Source organism: Mauremys reevesii, linkage group 5 (genome assembly GCF_016161935.1).
Source record: "Mauremys reevesii isolate NIE-2019 linkage group 5, ASM1616193v1, whole genome shotgun sequence".
In the NCBI taxonomy this organism is placed as follows: domain Eukaryota; kingdom Metazoa; phylum Chordata; order Testudines; family Geoemydidae; genus Mauremys; species Mauremys reevesii.
Genome location: NC_052627.1, coordinates 38,586,861 through 38,605,497, shown reverse-complemented (window position 1 = coordinate 38,605,497; position 18,637 = coordinate 38,586,861). Strand labels below are relative to the sequence as shown.

At 41.6% G+C, this 18,637-nt stretch overlaps 1 protein-coding gene across 2 annotated transcripts; it reads right to left on the bottom strand.

The window, feature by feature from the left end:
• Positions 1-1,198: 1,198 nt before the first annotated feature.
• On the bottom strand, positions 1,199-5,788 carry LOC120406588 (profilin-1-like). Of its 2 annotated transcripts, none has more exons than XM_039541536.1 (3): positions 5,725-5,788; positions 5,557-5,640; positions 1,199-1,843 (listed from the first exon to the last, which is right to left on the bottom strand). In XM_039541536.1, the coding sequence occupies exon 3, from the start codon at positions 1,809-1,811 to the stop codon at positions 1,389-1,391; it is 423 nt and encodes a 140-aa protein (XP_039397470.1). In that variant the 5' UTR covers positions 1,812-1,843; positions 5,557-5,640; positions 5,725-5,788; the 3' UTR covers positions 1,199-1,388. The 2 variants fall into 2 exon arrangements, with proteins under 2 accessions (XP_039397470.1, XP_039397471.1); XM_039541537.1 differs by having other exon boundaries at positions 5,557-5,643; positions 5,725-5,780.
• Between the last annotated feature and the right edge of the window lie 12,849 nt (positions 5,789-18,637).

The following is an 18,637-nucleotide window of genomic DNA, read 5'->3' as shown; positions in this document are numbered from 1 at the left end:
AGGCCTGAGAACTTCAGAAGGAATTCCTTGATCACCAGAACTGGGCATGGTATTCCTTTATGAAATCACTAATGCTGTACAGTAATACCTCCACTTCCAAGCATCACATCTACTCTTAGATGTTACACTGCATCTATGATCTGAAAGACAAGTACTGGCCCAACAGATCCCTGTGGAACCTCACAAGAAACTCATTGGATGATTCCCCTCTTACAATTCCTTCATGATAATCTTGCATTAGGTGTATCCCCAATAGTACAAATTTCTTATGGTCTTTAATTGTTAAAGTCTCCAAGAGCATGGATTTGGAACATCAGAAGATGAGGCACCATTCAAAGAAGTGAAATGTAAATGTGAAGTCTGTATGCAGAAGTTTAAAATATTAGAAATATTTCTAGCAGCCCCCAGTAATTTTATGAGAGGATTACTAGAATTTGCTGAAAAATTCAGGATTCCTTGAATGTGAGAAACAGGATGTTAACATTTGTATTTGCTCCTATTTAGCACTGAATTGGTCTTTCAAGGTATCTCTTAGACTGGAAATCCTAACAATTCCTCCCACCCCCAGAAACACTGATATCTATCAACATGAACAGCCACAGCGAAATTGACAGTTCGCTTCGCAGCTTCCTGGCCTTTCAAGGTCTGCAGCTCTGGGACGACCCTACCATGCATAGTGCTTCAGGGCTGGGGATCCCAAGGCTTCCAGATAGCACAGGGATGCCCCCATGTCAGACACTTGTAGCCCATCACAGGTCCTCCACACTCTTGACTCCACACCAGGAAGCCTGAAAATCCCAGGAGTCCAGGCTTGATCCAGAGTTCTCAGGGCTTCCAGGCTGCAAGTCCTGCATTGACAGGCCTGTTTTGGTGCCATAGACCCTAGAAACCCCAGACAGCTAACATGGCAAAGCTGTTGTAGAGGTGTGGACCCTGGTGTCCCTGACCCATGAGCAGTCCTGGTCCAGGATCACTGGAAGCCCAGACTCTCCAGAAACCCATGAGGCAAGCTGGAAGGAACCAGGTTGACTTCTAATAGAACCTCCCTGCAATTTGACCAAAAAAGTTTGCTGAACCCGATTCGTTGTCTCAAGGTGTTTGGATCTGACAAACCAGCCAGCTCTAGCTATTGCCCTTGTGAACCACTAGTTTGGGCACACTAGTGTTTCTTCCCCTTTTGTAACAAGCCACCATAGCATTTATTATTTCAATTTTTTATTTTTTCCATTCTCATATTACACAGTAGTTTTGAAAAGCCAACTGTTAAAGCTAGAGTTTGCAGCAGAATATCTATTCTTCCCCTTTGTGCAAGATAAGGATTGCAGTCTTGAACATGGTCAGAGTAATCATTCTCTTCATCAGTAGAGCCACAGAGGACAGATGGAGCATCAGTACCCTGCATTTCTTAAGTAGCAAGCCATCTCAAAGCATTTCATGTTAACATTTCCTCCATGGATTCCTTCTTTGCCCATTAGCACAACCAAAGTTCTGGCTGTTCGGGAGATTGTAATGTTGAAAGTGGGTTCTCCTTTAATGCTCTTTGTTCTCAGATCCATGGTGAACTCTCCATCTATCATCAGATTGTCTCTGATCACTGAGCACTTCTGGCCTCCCAGTGTCAGTCCATTGACAAATAGCAGAGAACGATCCTTCCCCAGTACCACATTCATCTCCACAGAAGAGATGCCTGCAAAAATCTTGCCAGGGACAGCAGCCCACACAGAAGGAACATCCTTGTAACCAACAATGGCAGCATCCTGGCATGTCCCATCAGCCATCAGGTGGTCAATATAGGATTTCCAGCTGGCCATGGCTCTCTTAGGTGTGAGTGAAGAAGTGCTGTCTGAGAAGAAAGAAAGTGTCTGTCAGTTTTACCCACCATGCTTCTTTAGAGAAAGATCCCCATGTACTGATCCCACTGTTTTTCCTTATGAAAGCTTCCATTTGGGAAGTAAAAATGGTCACGTTTGATCAAGCCAGGGATCCTTCTAGTCCAGCATCAATCAGTACTAGCTATACAGAGGAAGAACCCTGCAGTAGACTGTCACTTATGGAATATCTTCCTTCGATCAGTTTATCCAGACTCCCTAGCCTGTAGAACCACCACCATGCATGTTATTCTTCTCTCCCTCCCCTTACATCCAGCTTGTGCTGCCACTCCTTCCTCCTGAAGAGCCTTAGAGACTGTCTATGCCACACAAAAAAAAACCCTTGTTCAGGCCCCATCTCTATTATAGAGATGGCTGCAGCTTTCTAATTCTCCATCATATATAGAGCCCTCTTCTGATCCATAGCAGACAGCTGCCAAGACACTTTTTGCTGCCTAGTGTTCTGACCAGGTCACACTAATCTCAACTGACTCCCCTTTCCCATCCCCATCAAATCTGAGCTTGTCTTTGATTTCAAAGACCTTCAAAACTGTGTCCCTCCTTACATATCATGCTGCCTCTACCACATTCTGCAAGCTTTGAAAGCCCTTAAGCTCATTCACCTGCTCCCCCAAAGTTTTTCTAGTTCTTATTCCTCCTCCCCCCTTGAATGGATAAAAACCCTACCCTTTCTTTCAAATTCCTCAAGGCCTACTTCTGATGCAATACCCATAAGAAGTTTAACAGTCTAGCCATCAATAGCTGGCAATGATAACAAGTGAGCCACCAAGTGGTAGAAATAGCTCTCTCATAATCAGATGATCAGACCTTTATTTCTAGATTGTGGAGGGGGATCTCAATTTTTCAAACAAGGAGACAGTTTGTGTGTGTGTGTGTGGCGGGGGGAAATAAGGATGTTTCAAGAAAGTGTCCTCTTTAGGTTTTTTTTTTTAAAATATTCACTTGGTGCATCCTGTCTCAAGAGCATCTGCTCTCCAAATCAAGAGCTGCATCTTTTTTATTTGTGTTTGTTCAGCACCCAGTATAGGGGCTCTATTTATGATCAGAGCTTTTGGAAGAGACACCACTGCCATCATCAGGTTCTAGCCATGTTCTCTCATTTATCATACATTTGAGACATTAAGAACCTTCCAAACTTTTTGGCAGTCTTCTACTACAAGCAGCAAGTTGGTAGACATTACCAGAAGAGTCCAGTCTACAATCCTTGACGTTTCAAGCAGTACTGAAGGTGGGTGCTATTTAAGATTTTATACAGCAGAGCAATCATTTTTCCATTAAGAAATTCACAGCTGCTCCATTTAAGTGGTGGCACTTTAATAGTAAATAATAAAAAAGACAGACTCCTTTAAAGTAGTTTTCCCATTGGAAAACTATTTTTGGTATCTCAGTACCTTAACTCAGCAGGCTGATTAATGCTTCTGAGGAAGCTTCTCTAATTCAATTTACTGTTCACAAATGTTCAAGAAAAACAAAATTATAATGTGAATTTTTACAAGACCCCATGGTTAGCTGACTATTCATTTCCTTTAGATAGCGTTACTACAGCTGTGCTATAAAATGAAGGATGGAAATTTGATTCCAGCTTTTAATAAGTGTCTGGGCCAAATTATAACTACTCACATTAACAGTCTAATTCAGAAAAGAGCAACTGTTCAGATACACAATTCTTCATGATGTGTGGATCTGGGAAGCTCAGATACCCAGGGCAGCCCTATACAAGGTTTAGCTTAGTCTTGCATTGTATTATACTATGTGGTTTCAGCTAAGTATTACATTTAAACATAATAAGAGGCAATCTTAAAATTTCCATTATTGAAGATATTCATTGAGTTTTGACAACCCTACTAAGGAGATGTAGAGTACCACAGTTTAATGAGGAACCATCATTAAAAAGTAGGTATGGTATTAGTGCCTTACTTGGTCTTCAGTATTACCAGTTAAAGTTTCAACTTTATCCTGAAACTCACTCAGTTACATAAGCTGTTTCTGTCACCGTAGGAACTAAATAGAATCCTGTCAATAATGTCAATCCCTAGAGCCGGAGCTAGGTATAAGCAGACTAAGCAATTGCTTAAGGTCCCAAGCATCTTGGGGGGGGGGGGGTCCCCCTCTATTCATTTGAGATAACTTGCTTAGGTATTGTATTTGGAGAGGAGGAATATTCCTGCTTGGGGCCTCCAATGGGCTAGCACCAGCTCTGTCAGTCCCATCCCACAATAACACCTACCATTTTTGAACATCAAGTGCCCTGACCAAAAACAGTCAATCATATTAAAATAAGTTGTACAACCTAGATATCCAGAGACTAGCTAGACATTCATTTGCATCTGTGGAGAAAAGAGTCCGTGGGGTCTTTTTTTTTTTTGACCCAAAACTTTAACTTTTCAGAACTGCCAGAGAACCAAAAGAGGAAAACAAGTTCATTCTTTACGCTGATCTTCTCATTAGTTCACCCTGGATTAGGAAATACACCAATGCTCTTTAGAAGGTTTCAGAGGTGAAGGAGGTATCCTTACCTCCTCTCTAGAACATGCAGGATAGGGAGTGGGGAAGAAATGAAGACACATTATGTGTGTGGAGGTACATACAAACAGAGAGCACACAAGGCATATCCAAAGGCCGGGAGAGGGAAAAACCCTACCATACCCCACAAACAATCTTCAAGCTGGTAGTAAGATGCTTGAGAGTCTTTGACAGTCCCTGCTGAGAATGCCTTCAAGCTGCTTTTTATAGATTTACATTAGACATTCTCTTCTGATTACATTACTCTGACAATCACCCTCATTCCTTTCCACTGAGCTTCGCTCCACCTGCCTTCCTTCTTTTCCTACCTTTTCTCCCCTGCCCTATCCCCCATACCATGTCTCTTCTCCCTTCCTCTTTTTATTTAAAGTATCTATTCCTAAACTACATGCACAGCCAGAACAAAATCATGGCAACAACATGATTTTTGTAAGCCATCACTCTCTATTAGAGAGTTATCTCCCTTCCTATGCACTATCCTGTGAGCCTCCTAGTAGGGCTCACTGTTTTATGTTTTAGAAACAATTTAGAGCTTCAGCATGTCTCAGCCTTATAGCCTTGATAACCTCCTGAGGTCTCTTCCAACCCTGATATTCTAGGATTCATGTACATGGTGAATATGGTTATGTGAAACTCAGCAGGTCCCATGTGGGTTCTTTATATTATTGGTCATTAACAAGGTTTATCAGCTGCACAGGATGTTACCAGAAACTACTTGGCACCTTTACCACTGGTTTGAGCCTTTAAGGTTTTACATCTTCAGTCTTTTCTCAGACCCATGAGATCTAGAAACTTACCTTTTAAGAAGAGCAAAAGCCATGATCAAATGAATCCAGGAACTAGCTCATAAAAAATAATTACTATCCCCCATAATACCATGAGACTCACTAGAGAAGCTGTTCACTTATTTTATTGTATTTGTAAAAAAAAAAAAAGTGTCTAATTGGTGGCAAGGACCCTCAGGTAGACACCAAAAATGTGCCTTATTCTAAATAAACTAGAAACTACAGATATTTAGAGATATTACTATAATGAAGTGACTAACAGTCCATAGGGGGGGAAAATAAATAAAAAATGACCTAATAACCTGAGAGCAGTTGGTAGCTAATATGACTTGTATTAAAGGGTTTTTGATTTTTCTTACCTGTGCACTCTTCCTTTTGCTACTAATCAGCAAACTTTGATGTTTCTTTTCCTGATGAATGGTCTTCTTTCTCACACTGGGGTCCTGCTTTAAGAAAAAGTTAAGCTTTATAGAGGCCTTTAAAAATAAATTTGCTATTTCCTTACCCTTACTTGTAAGAGTTCTTACCTATACTAACAGCAACAAAAAAGATAAAATGCTGCTTGAACTACACTAGAATGCAAGCCTTTTAAAGAGGCTAAGCAGCACAGGTGTTAGGAGGCAGGGTTAACAGGCAGCACATTAGGACTTGATTTGAAGCCAGGGACTATTTAGGAAAGTGTGTTGGTTTGTTTTTTTTTCCTGTAAGGGACAATCAGTTGGGAAGAAATCCTCATTAAAAACAACAAACAAACAAAAAAATCCAAACAAAGAAATGAAACAAAACAGAATAAACAAACAAACAAAAAAAGGAATGTTCATTTTAGATTTGCAGGATTCACTTTGTAGTTAAGGTTTGAACTGAATTTAAATCATAAGCATAATTTTAACTTTCCCTCTAAAATCCACATAAAATATGTTAGCCGCAGAATTACTAAATTTAGATGAGGGGCAGAGGTAGAATTATTCTACCAATCTGAAGTGAACTACACAGGTTCTTGAATTATGACAATTTAAAAATATGCATGTCAAAGAGGCTTCAATGTTTTTCTAACATTTTTGCCACTTCCTACCAATAATAAAATAAAACATAATAATAAATAATCAATAAATAATAATCAATGAAAACGGGAAAAGATAAAGCCTATTTCACTGTACTTCTCTTGTGGAGATCTAATATCCTGACTCATAACTTTATACCACAAATTCTCATTTCAGAAATTATTAAATGTCCCAGGAAATAGCAGGCCAGGTTACTTATTTTGTAAGGGATGGAACATTATGCAGGTATTCTTGGTGATACTATATTTAAAGTTGCATTGAAATTTGCACTTAATGTGAAATTATAATCCCTCTGTTTCACCTTCAATGATTTCAGGGTGTGGTTGGTGAATGGGGGTGGAGAGAGGGCAGAGTGCCTGGGGACTTGTGGAGATGAATGGAAAGAGGTTGACAGAGGATACCTAGGAGATCATGGCTGACAAGAGGTTTCTGTGCAGGGGGTTTAGGGTGAGTGGGGAGCCAGGCTACAACGGAAGCCTATGGTTCAGAGATCTCAGTGGTTTTACATTGACGAATTGACCTTTGGAGGGCTCAATACTATTGCATCGCTGCACTAGGGTGGGGATCAAAGGCAACAGAACGAGAGAAGCGTTCCCTTAAAAGCTGCTTAACAGGTGATACCAAAGTATTGCTACAGCAAGAAGGACAAAAGTTCATGCTGCTCCAAGCACCACTATGTGCAGCGCCACGCTCCGTAACCCCTACAACGGCCGCTCTCAAACAGAGGCGTTGTTTATTCTTTCCCCAACCCTGGCAGCGCAGGGGGTGTGGCTCAGCTATACTGATATTGGCCTGCTGCTGCAGCTGCTGCTAAAGGCCGCCCCAGGGCTTGCTGAGGACTCCTGCAGACAGAGGCTGCTCTCTGGCAGAGCCGAGCCCGTGTAAACGGTGCGGCAGCAGCTGGCCGCTCCTTTCGTTCCGCCGTCCCGGCGCAAGGGAACAGGGGACACAGGTGAGCTGTGTGTGGGGGCGAAGGGCAGGGAGCCGGGTGAGTGCGCGCCCCTGCACTGGGGGCAGACAGAGCTGCCTGCTAGAGAGAGAGCTGGGCAGGGGACAGGGACAGCGTCTTGGGAGGAGAGCTGGGGAAAAGATCGAATCCATTGCAGGGAACAGGCTGAGCAGCTCTCCAGGCTCCGGGGAGGGAGCTGGGCATAGGGTGCACCCCGAGCGGATAGGAACTAGAGCAGGGCAGGGGGCAGAGCTCAGAAAGAGGAGCTGCTGTGAGACCCCTGGGGGTTGGGGAGGAGGGGATGCACAGGAGCATGGGCAGGGAAAGGTGCGGAGGGAAGGGTCTTTTCCCCATGAATAAGAAGTAAAAACGAGGAGGCCCCCCCCCCGTGTGTGTGTGTTTTTCATACGTTTCAGTTGGATCACACCTCTTCTACTTTATTACTCATGTTCTTGCAAAGTAGAGCATTTCCAGGTCCTTGTGTAGTAAACCCTGGGGCAGCACCACTGGTTTGTTGTGTTTTTTTTTCTTCTTAGCTGAGGGATGCCCGCTATGACCAGGTTTGAACCCCCCCCCCCCCTGCCCTGAAGGAGGAGCTGACAAGAAGTTAATGCCAACATAGCTCAGTGGTTTGAGCATTGGCCTGCTAAACCCAGGGTTGTGAGTTCAATCCTTGAGGGGGCCACTTAGGGATCTAGAGCAAAAACCAGTACTTGGTCCTGCTCGTGAAGGCAGGGGGCTGGACTCGACCTTTCAAGGTCTCTTCCAGTTCTAGGAGATAGGTAACCTGGCCAAGGTACTGTTTTTGGTGAGGGGACAGGGAGTGTTTTAACTCTACACACTCTTGAGTAGTTCTACTCACTTTGATGATATTGCTCACAGCTGTAAAGTTAAGGGGCTTTGCAGGATTGAGGCCTTAATCAGAGACTAGTTAAAAATGGATAATGGTATTGGAGATTAGAATATCAAAACTTGAGTTTTCTAGCATAAGGCCCAGCTGTTGATAACCTAGATTTCTACAAGTGTTTTTTTTAAGATTTTGAAAGGTCATAGGTGAGACAAGTTCAAATGCAAAGGTGTGGGTTTTTTGTTTTAAATCAGAATGTCCAATGGTCTGTTTAAAATAAATCAAAGTTTAAATTTAAATCCTTATATCCACAACACTTTATTTGAGGAATGAAATGATAAATCACCTGTTTATACCTTTTGGATAAAAATATATCCAGTTTGTCAAAAATTGTTAGCAGTTTGTGTTACGAATGCAGAAAAGTGATCTTGCTATCATGTAAATCCATGAGATGGATTTGAATTGGTTTGTAAAAATTGGTGGCTTCAGAAATGTTTCGGGTTGCTTTTTCCTTTTTTCCTTTCAAGTTCCATTTTGCAGCTATGTGTTAGTATGAGCTGTCCAGACCCAGATGCTGATTAAATATCCGGGCTGCAGAGTTCACTTTTCTCAGGATTACTTAGCCATGATCCAACAATGGAGAAAATCACTTGCATTTGTGTGTTAATCTATGAAATGTCTGTTTGTCTCTTTGAATTGTGCAACATAAAGATGGGTGGATAGAAAGCTGGCTAGATTGTCAAGCTCAACGGGTAGTGATCAACGGCTCAATGTCTAGTTGGCAGCTGGTATCAAGCGGAGTGTCCCAGGGGTCGATCCTGGGGCTGGTTTTGTTCAACATCTTTATTAATGATCTGGATGATGGGATAGATTGCACCCTCAGCAAGTTCATGGATGACACTAAGATGAGGAGAGAGGTAGATATGCTGGAGGGTATGGATAGGGTCCAGAGTGACCTAGACAAATTGGAGGATTGGGCCAAAAGAAATCTGATGAGATTCAACAAGGGCAAGTCCAGAGTCCTGCACTTAGGACGGAAGAATCCCGTGCACCACTAAAGGCTGGGGACTGACCTGGCTAAGCAGCAGTTCTGCAGAAAAGGAGCTGGAGATTACTGTGGATGAGAAGCTGATTATGTGTCAACAGTGTGTCCTTGTTGCCAAGAAGGCTAACAGTATATTGGGCTGCATTAGTAGGAGCATTGCCAGGAGATCGAGGGAAGTGATTATTCCCCTCTATTTGGCATTGGTGAGACCACATCTGGCGTATTGCGTCCCCACTACAGAAAGGATGTGGACAAATTGGAGAGAGTCCAGTGGAGGGCAATGAAAATGATCAGGGGGCTGGGGCACATTACTTATGAGGAGAGGCTGAGGGAACTGGGCTTGTTTAGTCTGCAGAAGAGAAGAGTGGGGGGGTTGATAGCAGCCTTCAGCTACCTGAAGGAGGGTTCCAAAGAGGATGGAGTTCAGCTGTTCTCAGTGGTGGCAGATGACCGAACAAGGAGCAATGGTCTCAAGTCTAGGTTGGATATTAGGAAACACTATTTCACTAAGAGGGAGGTGAAGCTCTAGAATGGGTTACCTACGGAGGTAGTGGAATCTCCATCCTTTAAAAGTTTTTTAAGGCCTGGATTGACAAAGTCCTGGCTGGGATGATTTATTTGGTGTTTGGTCCTGCTTTGAGCAGGAGGTTGGACTAGATGACCTCCTGATGTTTCTTCCAACCTGTCCGAAACCGATTGCGGTTTGATCAGCTTTGGTATTGGGAGAGGAAAAACCAGGCTGGACCAGAATAAGGTTTAAAGCCAAATGGCTGCATTTATTTGGGGGAAAGTTACAACGTTGGCCGAGGAGGGGGGCAATTCTTAGCTGGGATGTTATTAAACAATACAAACACACCCAAAAATCATCAAAATACAAATCTATACTGCTCACTGCTTCACACTGAGTAGGCAGACACACCAGTTACACAAGAAGGAAATTGGGTTCGTCAGAGCGGTGCCCGGTGCAACACAGAAAAAGAGACCCACAGGTCACTGCCTCAACCGCCCTTGCTTTCACGCTAAGGGATTTACCCAGAGTGTGGTGCGGCTGCGATTGTGCAGGTTCCACTCACACAGACCGCAGGGACAGAAACCCCTTGGTCAGCTAATCCTCAGGTGGAGACAGCACCCAGCACCAAGCACTCCAGACAAAGACAGAGCAGTAACTCACACAACTTAAAACAGTCTATAGTTAACTATCTACTAAAACTCAGAACAACTACACAAACTAAACAACTGTGCAATTATGAGCTCAATAATTCAATTCTCATATACTGTATACACACTTGGTACTGAGTTAGGGAGGAGGGAAAAAGAGGGGAAGCTAGGTAAGCAAACTGTCAGAAATTAGAAAGCAAATACCGCACTCCAGGCACAGCTGACCAGCAGAGCAGACACCAGAAGCATGACGAGCTGATGGAAATAGATCCAAAACGATAAATCCAAAGCGATAACGAATCCGACACGAGCTAGCTATAACGGGAGGAGACCCTGGCTGAAAGGTTGATCAGGCTCTTCAGCTGACACGCGGATACTCCACAAAAATTTTGGGGGGAAATATAGTTTTATTCGAAGGGTCTCACTCACTAGTGTCAGCATCTGATTGGTCCCTGGCTCCTACACCCTTCAGGCTCTGAACTGTTGCCCCCACGCCAACAGGATCTGCACACGGCACACTGACATCTGCACAAGGCACTAGCCTGACCCCTAGATGACCAAGCAAAAGAGCGGAAAAATGCACACAGCACTATAATGTTGCACACCGCACCTCAGGGTTGCACACGACACCACGGTGTTGCTGGGCAGAATTAGGTCTCTGCCCTCTCCTGTGGAACAAGAACCTGGTCCAAGATGGAGGCTGCCTTTTCCTTTTAGCAGAACAAGATGGCCGTGGACCGACAATTGGCCATACAGAGCCATAACTATGTATAGGGTTGCGACACAACCCTAAATGTCTATGATTCTATAATTTTATTTCATTTGCATGGTCAGTTAAGTGCTCAACTCCTTGGAGCTTATTTTTAGTTAAATTGACTTTGCATAATGGAATTTTATACTTTCATTGCTCTGGAAATGTATAGGCTTCTGAAATATGTTTTTCCTACTCAACATGCAGCCCTCTTCATTGTTTGTGACAGAAAATATCTCTGAAAAGGTATAAATAGCTGAGTAAATATTGGCTAAATGTTTATATCAGTTGTAAGGGATATATCTAAATGATTTACTAATAACCTGAATAGTAACAATACTTTACAATTTAAGAGCAGCTCTCATTCAGAGATCAAAAAATATTGAGCAAACAATCAATGGAAAGAAGGAAGGCCCCAACCCTCAAAGGTATTTAGGTATCTAACTCTCATTGATTTCAATGAGAGTTAGGTGCCTAAACACCTTTGAGGGTTTGGACTAAAGTATTTATTATGCATGTATTACAGATGTGTAAACTGGAAGGAAGAGGTGGTTTGGTTGAGAATTTTATAGCCTTGATCCTGCAAACACATACATGCTTTAACTTTACCCATGTGAGTAGTTCCATGAAGTCAAACATACTTGACAATGGGATGGGGTAGAATAACTCATCACCAACGGACCAGTGGGAATGCAGTATAGAATTGAGAACCCTCCAGGCACACACCTTCATGGAACCCCAATGAAGTCAGTAGGTCTTCAAGCAGATGCACCCTGCACTTCCATGATGTCAGTACTCCATATAGGATCAGGAACTTAGTAGGAATCACAGCCCTGTGGAGTTTGAGACATTCCCACAGGCAGCCTCTACCTCTATGCTCCTTTTCTCTCACCAGAAACAGTGGCTTGGCCAGGTTGCAACTATTTTGGTGTAGCTTCTTGTTACTACCTACACTTTATGGCTATTCTTCTAGGGCAGGGGTTCTCAAACATCATAGTTTGCTTCCTTAAGCTAAGGGAATCAGAAAAAGAGAGAGAGAGGTTATGGTGTCTCACAGGGAAGAAATAAGAGGGAAACCCAGACAAGGACGAGGAAGGAGCAGGACAGAAGGATATGGGAGCAACAGACAGGGGAATTGGTTCCGGAGAAAGAGAGAAGGGAGGAAGAGAGCAGAAGAGAAGTAAAAATATTAAAACAGAATGAGAAAACAATAGAAAAGGGTAAAGAAAGCAAAATGGAAGTAAACTAATTAAACTACCTATGCAAGCTTAATTTGGTCCTCTTTTGTATAAATATGTATTATGATACAGTCTTTAATTAGCTTATCATATATTACTTATTTTCCTCAAGTCTAGAGCTGTCTGGAATTTTTGTTGTTGAAATGGTTTCTCAATGAAAAATGTTTATGTCAAAATTGATGTTTAGAAATGTTGATTTCAACAAAACTTCATTCAGAAAAAATGAAACACTTTAATATCAAACTATCTCTTTCAACATTTTCAGAATGTAACATCTCACTTTTTTTCATTTTGAAACAAATTTTCAAAACAAAAATCATTGGTTTTATATATACTTTTTTGAAGCTTGAAAATTCAAAATCAGAAAAAAATATTTAAATTGTATCAAAATATTTTGATCAACCCAGAACAATTTTCTTTATTCAGTGCACAGAATAGACCTACTCTGGGGAGAATAGTGTTGTCTAAAGGACCCCCTATCTCATTTGTTGCAGAAGTTGAAAGTTGTGTAGTGAATGAGCCAGGGATTGCAAGAAGAGAAAGGGTGGTCTCATGTAAGGCAGTTGGATGCTGCCCTGGAAATTGGATTCTATCCCAGGCTTGGCCACAGAATTGTGGTGCTAGGCAAATCACACCAAACTTTTCACAGGGTGGACATTAATTTTGTGTGTTTTGTTTTTGTTTTTTCCTGTTTTGGGTACACAGTCTTCCTGTGGCTCTCAGGGGTGTTGTGGAAATAAATTAATGTGCATGAAGTACTCAAATACTATAGTGATGAACACCATAGAAATGCCCACGAGGAAATTCTGTCTTCAGGTCATGGTTTGAATTTTATTTAACAAATAAGGCATGGGTCCACATAATGAACTAATGAGAAGAAAACAAAGCATTGAATAGTTGCCTATTAATTGGGCATCATCTGTACACTGGATTAGTGAGGGGTCCTGTAATAAAAATAGTATGTCATCATGTAATTAGACTGTATCATTATACATACACACAAGGGGCCTGAAATAAGGTTGCACTTACAAACTTAATAGTGACATCTCCTAACTTTTCGCTGCTTGCCTTTGCAACTGTAATGTTCTTTTAACATATTTTAGTGTATATAATTTACTAGGTTTTAAAAAAAATCAACTGAAAATATGGAAATTACACCATGTGGCATCTTGCTGACATTCACAAGGCTCATCAGCAAGGTTAGAACCTATAGCTTCACCACCCAGACCTCTGACACCTGAGCTAAGAACGTAACATGGCATAGGTTGGATTTAAGAAGTTATTTTTAAGAGGATAGTGAATAGTTTCTGGGATTTTTACACAGGGCAGGCCCTATCCAGAAGGCATGGTATAGGAAAAAATGCAAAGATGCTTGTTGGAAAATTTGCAAATGGCAATCAACATTGGCATCATTAGCAGAGTGTTTGCAGGGATGGGCATCTTGATGGTGTATAAGTGATGAAAGGTACTGTGACGATAGACCATGAAGACCCATAAAAAGTAAGCCAGTTTGTCCTTTATGATGATTTTCAGTTGGTAAATATGAATTGGTAACAGCAAAATTAATTGAGGGATATACCAGCCTGGCTTGATTTTACAACTCTTACTCATGAGAGTAATCCATTGAATTAATGTGTGAGTAAAGACTGCTGGATCAGATCCTAGGAGTCATAGTCTAAACTCCTGACCTTCCAGTCTGCCTCACAGATACATCAAGCAATACTGAATATGCATGACTATGATTTATACCAGTACCTACAGTTTACTAGTATCTACACACTGTACATTCATACCAGAAATGCCCAAACACAATCAAGATGGCCCCCAATATTGCTAAAATAAACCATACATCCTATTGAGAAGCTACAAAGTGCACTAGAAACCAATCTTAGTGATAACCCTGTCTCATGGGAGGAATTCAGAGATACGGTACAAAAAACTGCAACTGATGTCCTTGGACGGAAGGAAAAGGCTCACCATGACTGGTTTGATGAAAATGATGAGGAAATGCCAGTACACTTGAAAGAGAGAAGAGGGCGGGGGGGGGAAGGCTTTCCAAATCTGGCAAAATGATATTGAGTCCACCTCAGAGAGAGAGAGAGATTCAGACACCTGCAGAGCAAGACACAAAGACATCTACACTTAATACAAGATAAATGGTGGGAGAAGGTAGCAGAAGACGTTCAAATGTATGCAGAAACAAACAAGTTCATTGATTCCTTTATGCTAGTCTATGGACCTTCAAAGGTGGGCACAGGTTTGCTCATGATGGCTGATGGCAGGACAGTCATCAAGGACAAACATGGCATGGAACAGAGATGGGCTGACTATTTCAGCCAGGTACTGAATGGATTATCCTCAATTGAAAAAAGTGCTATTAATAAAATGCCTCAAAAGTCTATTCAGCACCACCTTGACTTGCCCCCCCTCACTTGACGAAATACAAAAGGCAATCAGTATGATGAGCTCAGGAAAGTCCTCGGGCAGAGATGGAATACTAGCAGAAATATATAAATCTGCAGGTCCAAAGGTGGTAATAGCACTCCAGAAGGTCCTTATTGCCATCTGGGACAAAGAAGAAATGCCACAGGACTTCAGATTCCACAATTATTCCTTTATTTTTAAATAAAAGCAGCAAAATGGTCTGTGATAACTACTGTGGGATATCTCTCCTATCTGGGAAAGATATCTTTCCCTGGCTGGGAAAAATCTTTGCTCCTGAGCTGACTGATTTCATCTGTCTCAGAAGCCAATCTACCTGAGACTCAGTGTGGATTCAGACCTGGTTGTAGGACCATAGACATGATTTTTTAGTATCCAGCAAATACAAGAAAAATGTATTGAACAAACATGAATCTGTTTAGTGTCTTAATTGATCTGACAAAAGCATTTGATACAGTCAATAGAGAAGGATTATGGATGATCATCAGCAAACCTGGTTGGCCCCCCAAAACTGATAAAGATAATTTGTTTATTTCATGAGGGGATGCAATGTCAGGTACTTTTTAATGGAGATCTCACTGACTCCTTTCCCATTTCAAATGGAGCTGAGCCCTTGCCCCTGTATTGTTCAACCTCTTCTTCACCCAAGTTCTCAACCATGCTATAAATGGGCTCCTACATCAGATACAGACACGATGGCTCAGTCTTCAATCTTACAAGGCTTAAAGCAAAAAACAAAAGTAACAGAACTACTACTAAGAGAAGCACTCTTTGCATATGATTATGCCCTCCTAGCACACACACAGGGAGATCTCCAGTGCATCAGAGATTGCTTCGCTGACACATCAAAATTGTTTGGCTTTACAATCAACCTAGAGAAAACTCTGGTGTTGCACCAATCATCTTTACCACTCAGTGTCATATCCCCTAGCATATCCATTAGTGGAATCTAACTAAAGCAAGTTGACAGTTTTACCTATCTTGGCAGCAATATCTCCAATGATGGATCTCTTGATAAAGAGAGAGCTTTCCTAATGACTGAGAAGCTATGTAACAAAGTCCTGAAATCCCACAACATAACCCTCTCAACAAAAATAGAACTTTATAATGCTTTTGTGCTCACATCTCTCCTCTATGGCTGAGAGACCTGGATGCCATACAAATGGCATATCAAACAGCTTGAGGCCAGTGAAAGTACTTTCACTCCATGCATCTGAAGAAGTGAGGTTTTTTACCCACAAAAGCTTATGCCCAAATAAATCTGTTAGTCTTGTTTGTGGATACAGACTAACCCGGCTACCCCCTGATACATAAGCATCAAGGACATGCTGATAAAAGCCCAAGTACACTGGGTTGGACACAGCATTAGGATCCCTGAACATTGACTCTCCAGAAAAATTTTCTATAGAAAATTGGCACAAGGACATCGGAATGAAGCACTACAAGGACCGTATCAAGAACAGCATACACTTTGGTGCAATAAAGCCAGATGATCTTGAGAAGGCTGCGTTAAATAGATCAGCATGGCAACACGCAACATTCGGAGCTTTCCAAGCCTTTGAAGAGGAAAGAAATAATCAATTGTTAGCTGGCAGGGGAAAAGTGGCATACTACTGCTATAGCTACCAAGACGCTAACCAATGACTTTATCTGCCCGATATGCTCACGAGCATGCGCATCACACTTTGGACTTCAGAGTCCTCCAAAATCCACAAAAAGAGCATGAAAATGTCCTCATCAAACCGACGCACTACACACATGCAGTTTAGTAATAACAGAAATGTGTAAGCACTTATAATCTAAAATTACTCACATGCTTATTTTCAAGGCAAAATGAAAGATCAATTAATACACAATTATATGTTCTTAAAGTTATTGGTTTAGCTAAGGAAGCTGAAACCATCAGTCCTCTCCTATACTGGTGTAAACTTATGTGATATGTTTTTACACAAAGAAACAAGGTCAGGATAGGACTTTGTAATGGGATGATTATGATGTGTATAATCAAATAGAATATTATTGAGTAGTCTTATATTTTTCAGCAATAATGTTTTAAAAGTTGTACACTTTTTGTACACTGATTCCTAAAGAATGTAATTTCCAATACTTTCATACAAGAATGCCATTGAATGTTTAATTACATATAGTGGCTATATGCCCAAACGATGTGTTTCTGACTTACACTAGTAAAAGCTAAACATACACAAACAATAGAAAGAAACTCAACACTGTAGGGAATGTGATGTCTGACAAGCTTGAACCTTCCATTATAAAGTTCCTTCATTTTCTTCCATTGAATTATAAATTATTTACTCATACAGTATTCCCATTCCCCCTCCCACCAAATTCTGTTATGAAAGTTTGCCTCTTCAAAAGAGAACAGTAAAACGTTTAACTACTGAACATAGTCATCATCATTAAGTACGAATCCTACTCCTTTTCTTACATAAATAAGAGTCCCTATCTTTAACTTTCCTGTAACCCATGAATTGATCTGGGAAGCTCAAATCAAATAGTTGTACCTGACCTGTCTTCCTCTTATGTCATGTTTATTTTGCCATGAGAGGGAGGTTGACCTTTGTGACTGGCCTGGGCTTCCAGTGGTCATGGAAGAGTTGGCATGAAAACTCCTAGCCCATCTGCATTGTAGTAAGGGTTAAAATGGGCTATCTCTGGGAGCAGGAACCATTCTTGATGGTGTCCTGAAGTACTGCTCACCCACTAGCTTGGAGAGGGATCTTTTTTTCTTGTGTGAACATAAGCAGAGCTTTATGCTGTTTTGTGTGGCAATTACTGTTGAGGCCTCAAGATCATTCAAACGAATCCTCAACTCATACTCGGGATTAAATTGGTAACCAGATTTGAGTTGGAAAGAAACCCACATAGACCAAACTGTTTTCCCCAGCCTTTCCCTGGGGCAACCTTCTGATAACCCCCCCCCACACACACACGAGGGGGGATTTGATAGCTGCTTTCAACTACCTGAAAGGGGGTTCCAAAGAGGATGGATCTAGACAGTTCTCAGTGGTAGAAGATGACAGAACAAGGAGTAATGGTCTCAAGTTGCAGAGGGGGAGGTTTAGGTTGGACATTGGGAAAAACTTTTTCACTAGTAGGGTGGTGAAGAACTGGAATGGGTTACCTAGGGAGGTGGTGGAATCTCCTTCCTTAGAGATATTTTTTAAGGTCAGGCTTGACAAAGCCCTGGCTGGGATGATTTAGTTGGGTTGGTCCTGCTTTGAGCAGGGGGTTGGACTAGATGACCTCCTGAGGTCCCTTCCAACCCTGAGATTCTATGATAATTGTTGGAGTACAAAATGTTGAAGGCTTTGTGCCCGAGGGGGGGTGGGAGTGGAGGTGGGGGCACACACTTGCAGACAGGCTGGTGGCAGCCCTAAGTAAAATTGTTATGCAGGTATGTACACAGGCAGTTATACATTTCCTTTCATGATGCAATTGAGCTGTTAATCCCAGTGTGTTTGCTATTATCAGAACTTGACACATGGCAATCTCTAGCAGTAGAAGCTGAATGTTATGTTCTAATTCTAAACCAAAAGCATTATGTTGTAAGCTCTTCAGGGGAGGGATTGTCTGTGTTTGTCCAGAAGCTAGTACAATGCTCAACCCTTTGGGCAAAATAAATCATCCATCATCGTGATGGATAATAAAAAGGATGATTTCCTATAATTTTATAATAGTAAGGGATTCTATATTTATTTTCTCAGATATGGCCCTTACTTTGCAAGGCACTTAAGCGCATTCATAACTTTAAGCACAGGGATAGTCTCATTAACTTTAATCATACTGCTCATCTGCTTAGTTATATGCTTAACTGCTTTACGGAAAAAAGGCTTAAATCTGACAAACTAAAAAGAATTGCAATTCTTGTGCTCTGAGAAGTTTCTTCCATGACTATTTGCTCTCACCTCCTTTGCCAGTGAATCTTAGT

Coding starts and splice junctions, on each gene's coding strand:
- LOC120406588 (XM_039541536.1), bottom strand. CDS start 1,811: ATGGCCAGCTGGAAATCCTATATTGACCACCTGATGGCTGATGGGACA.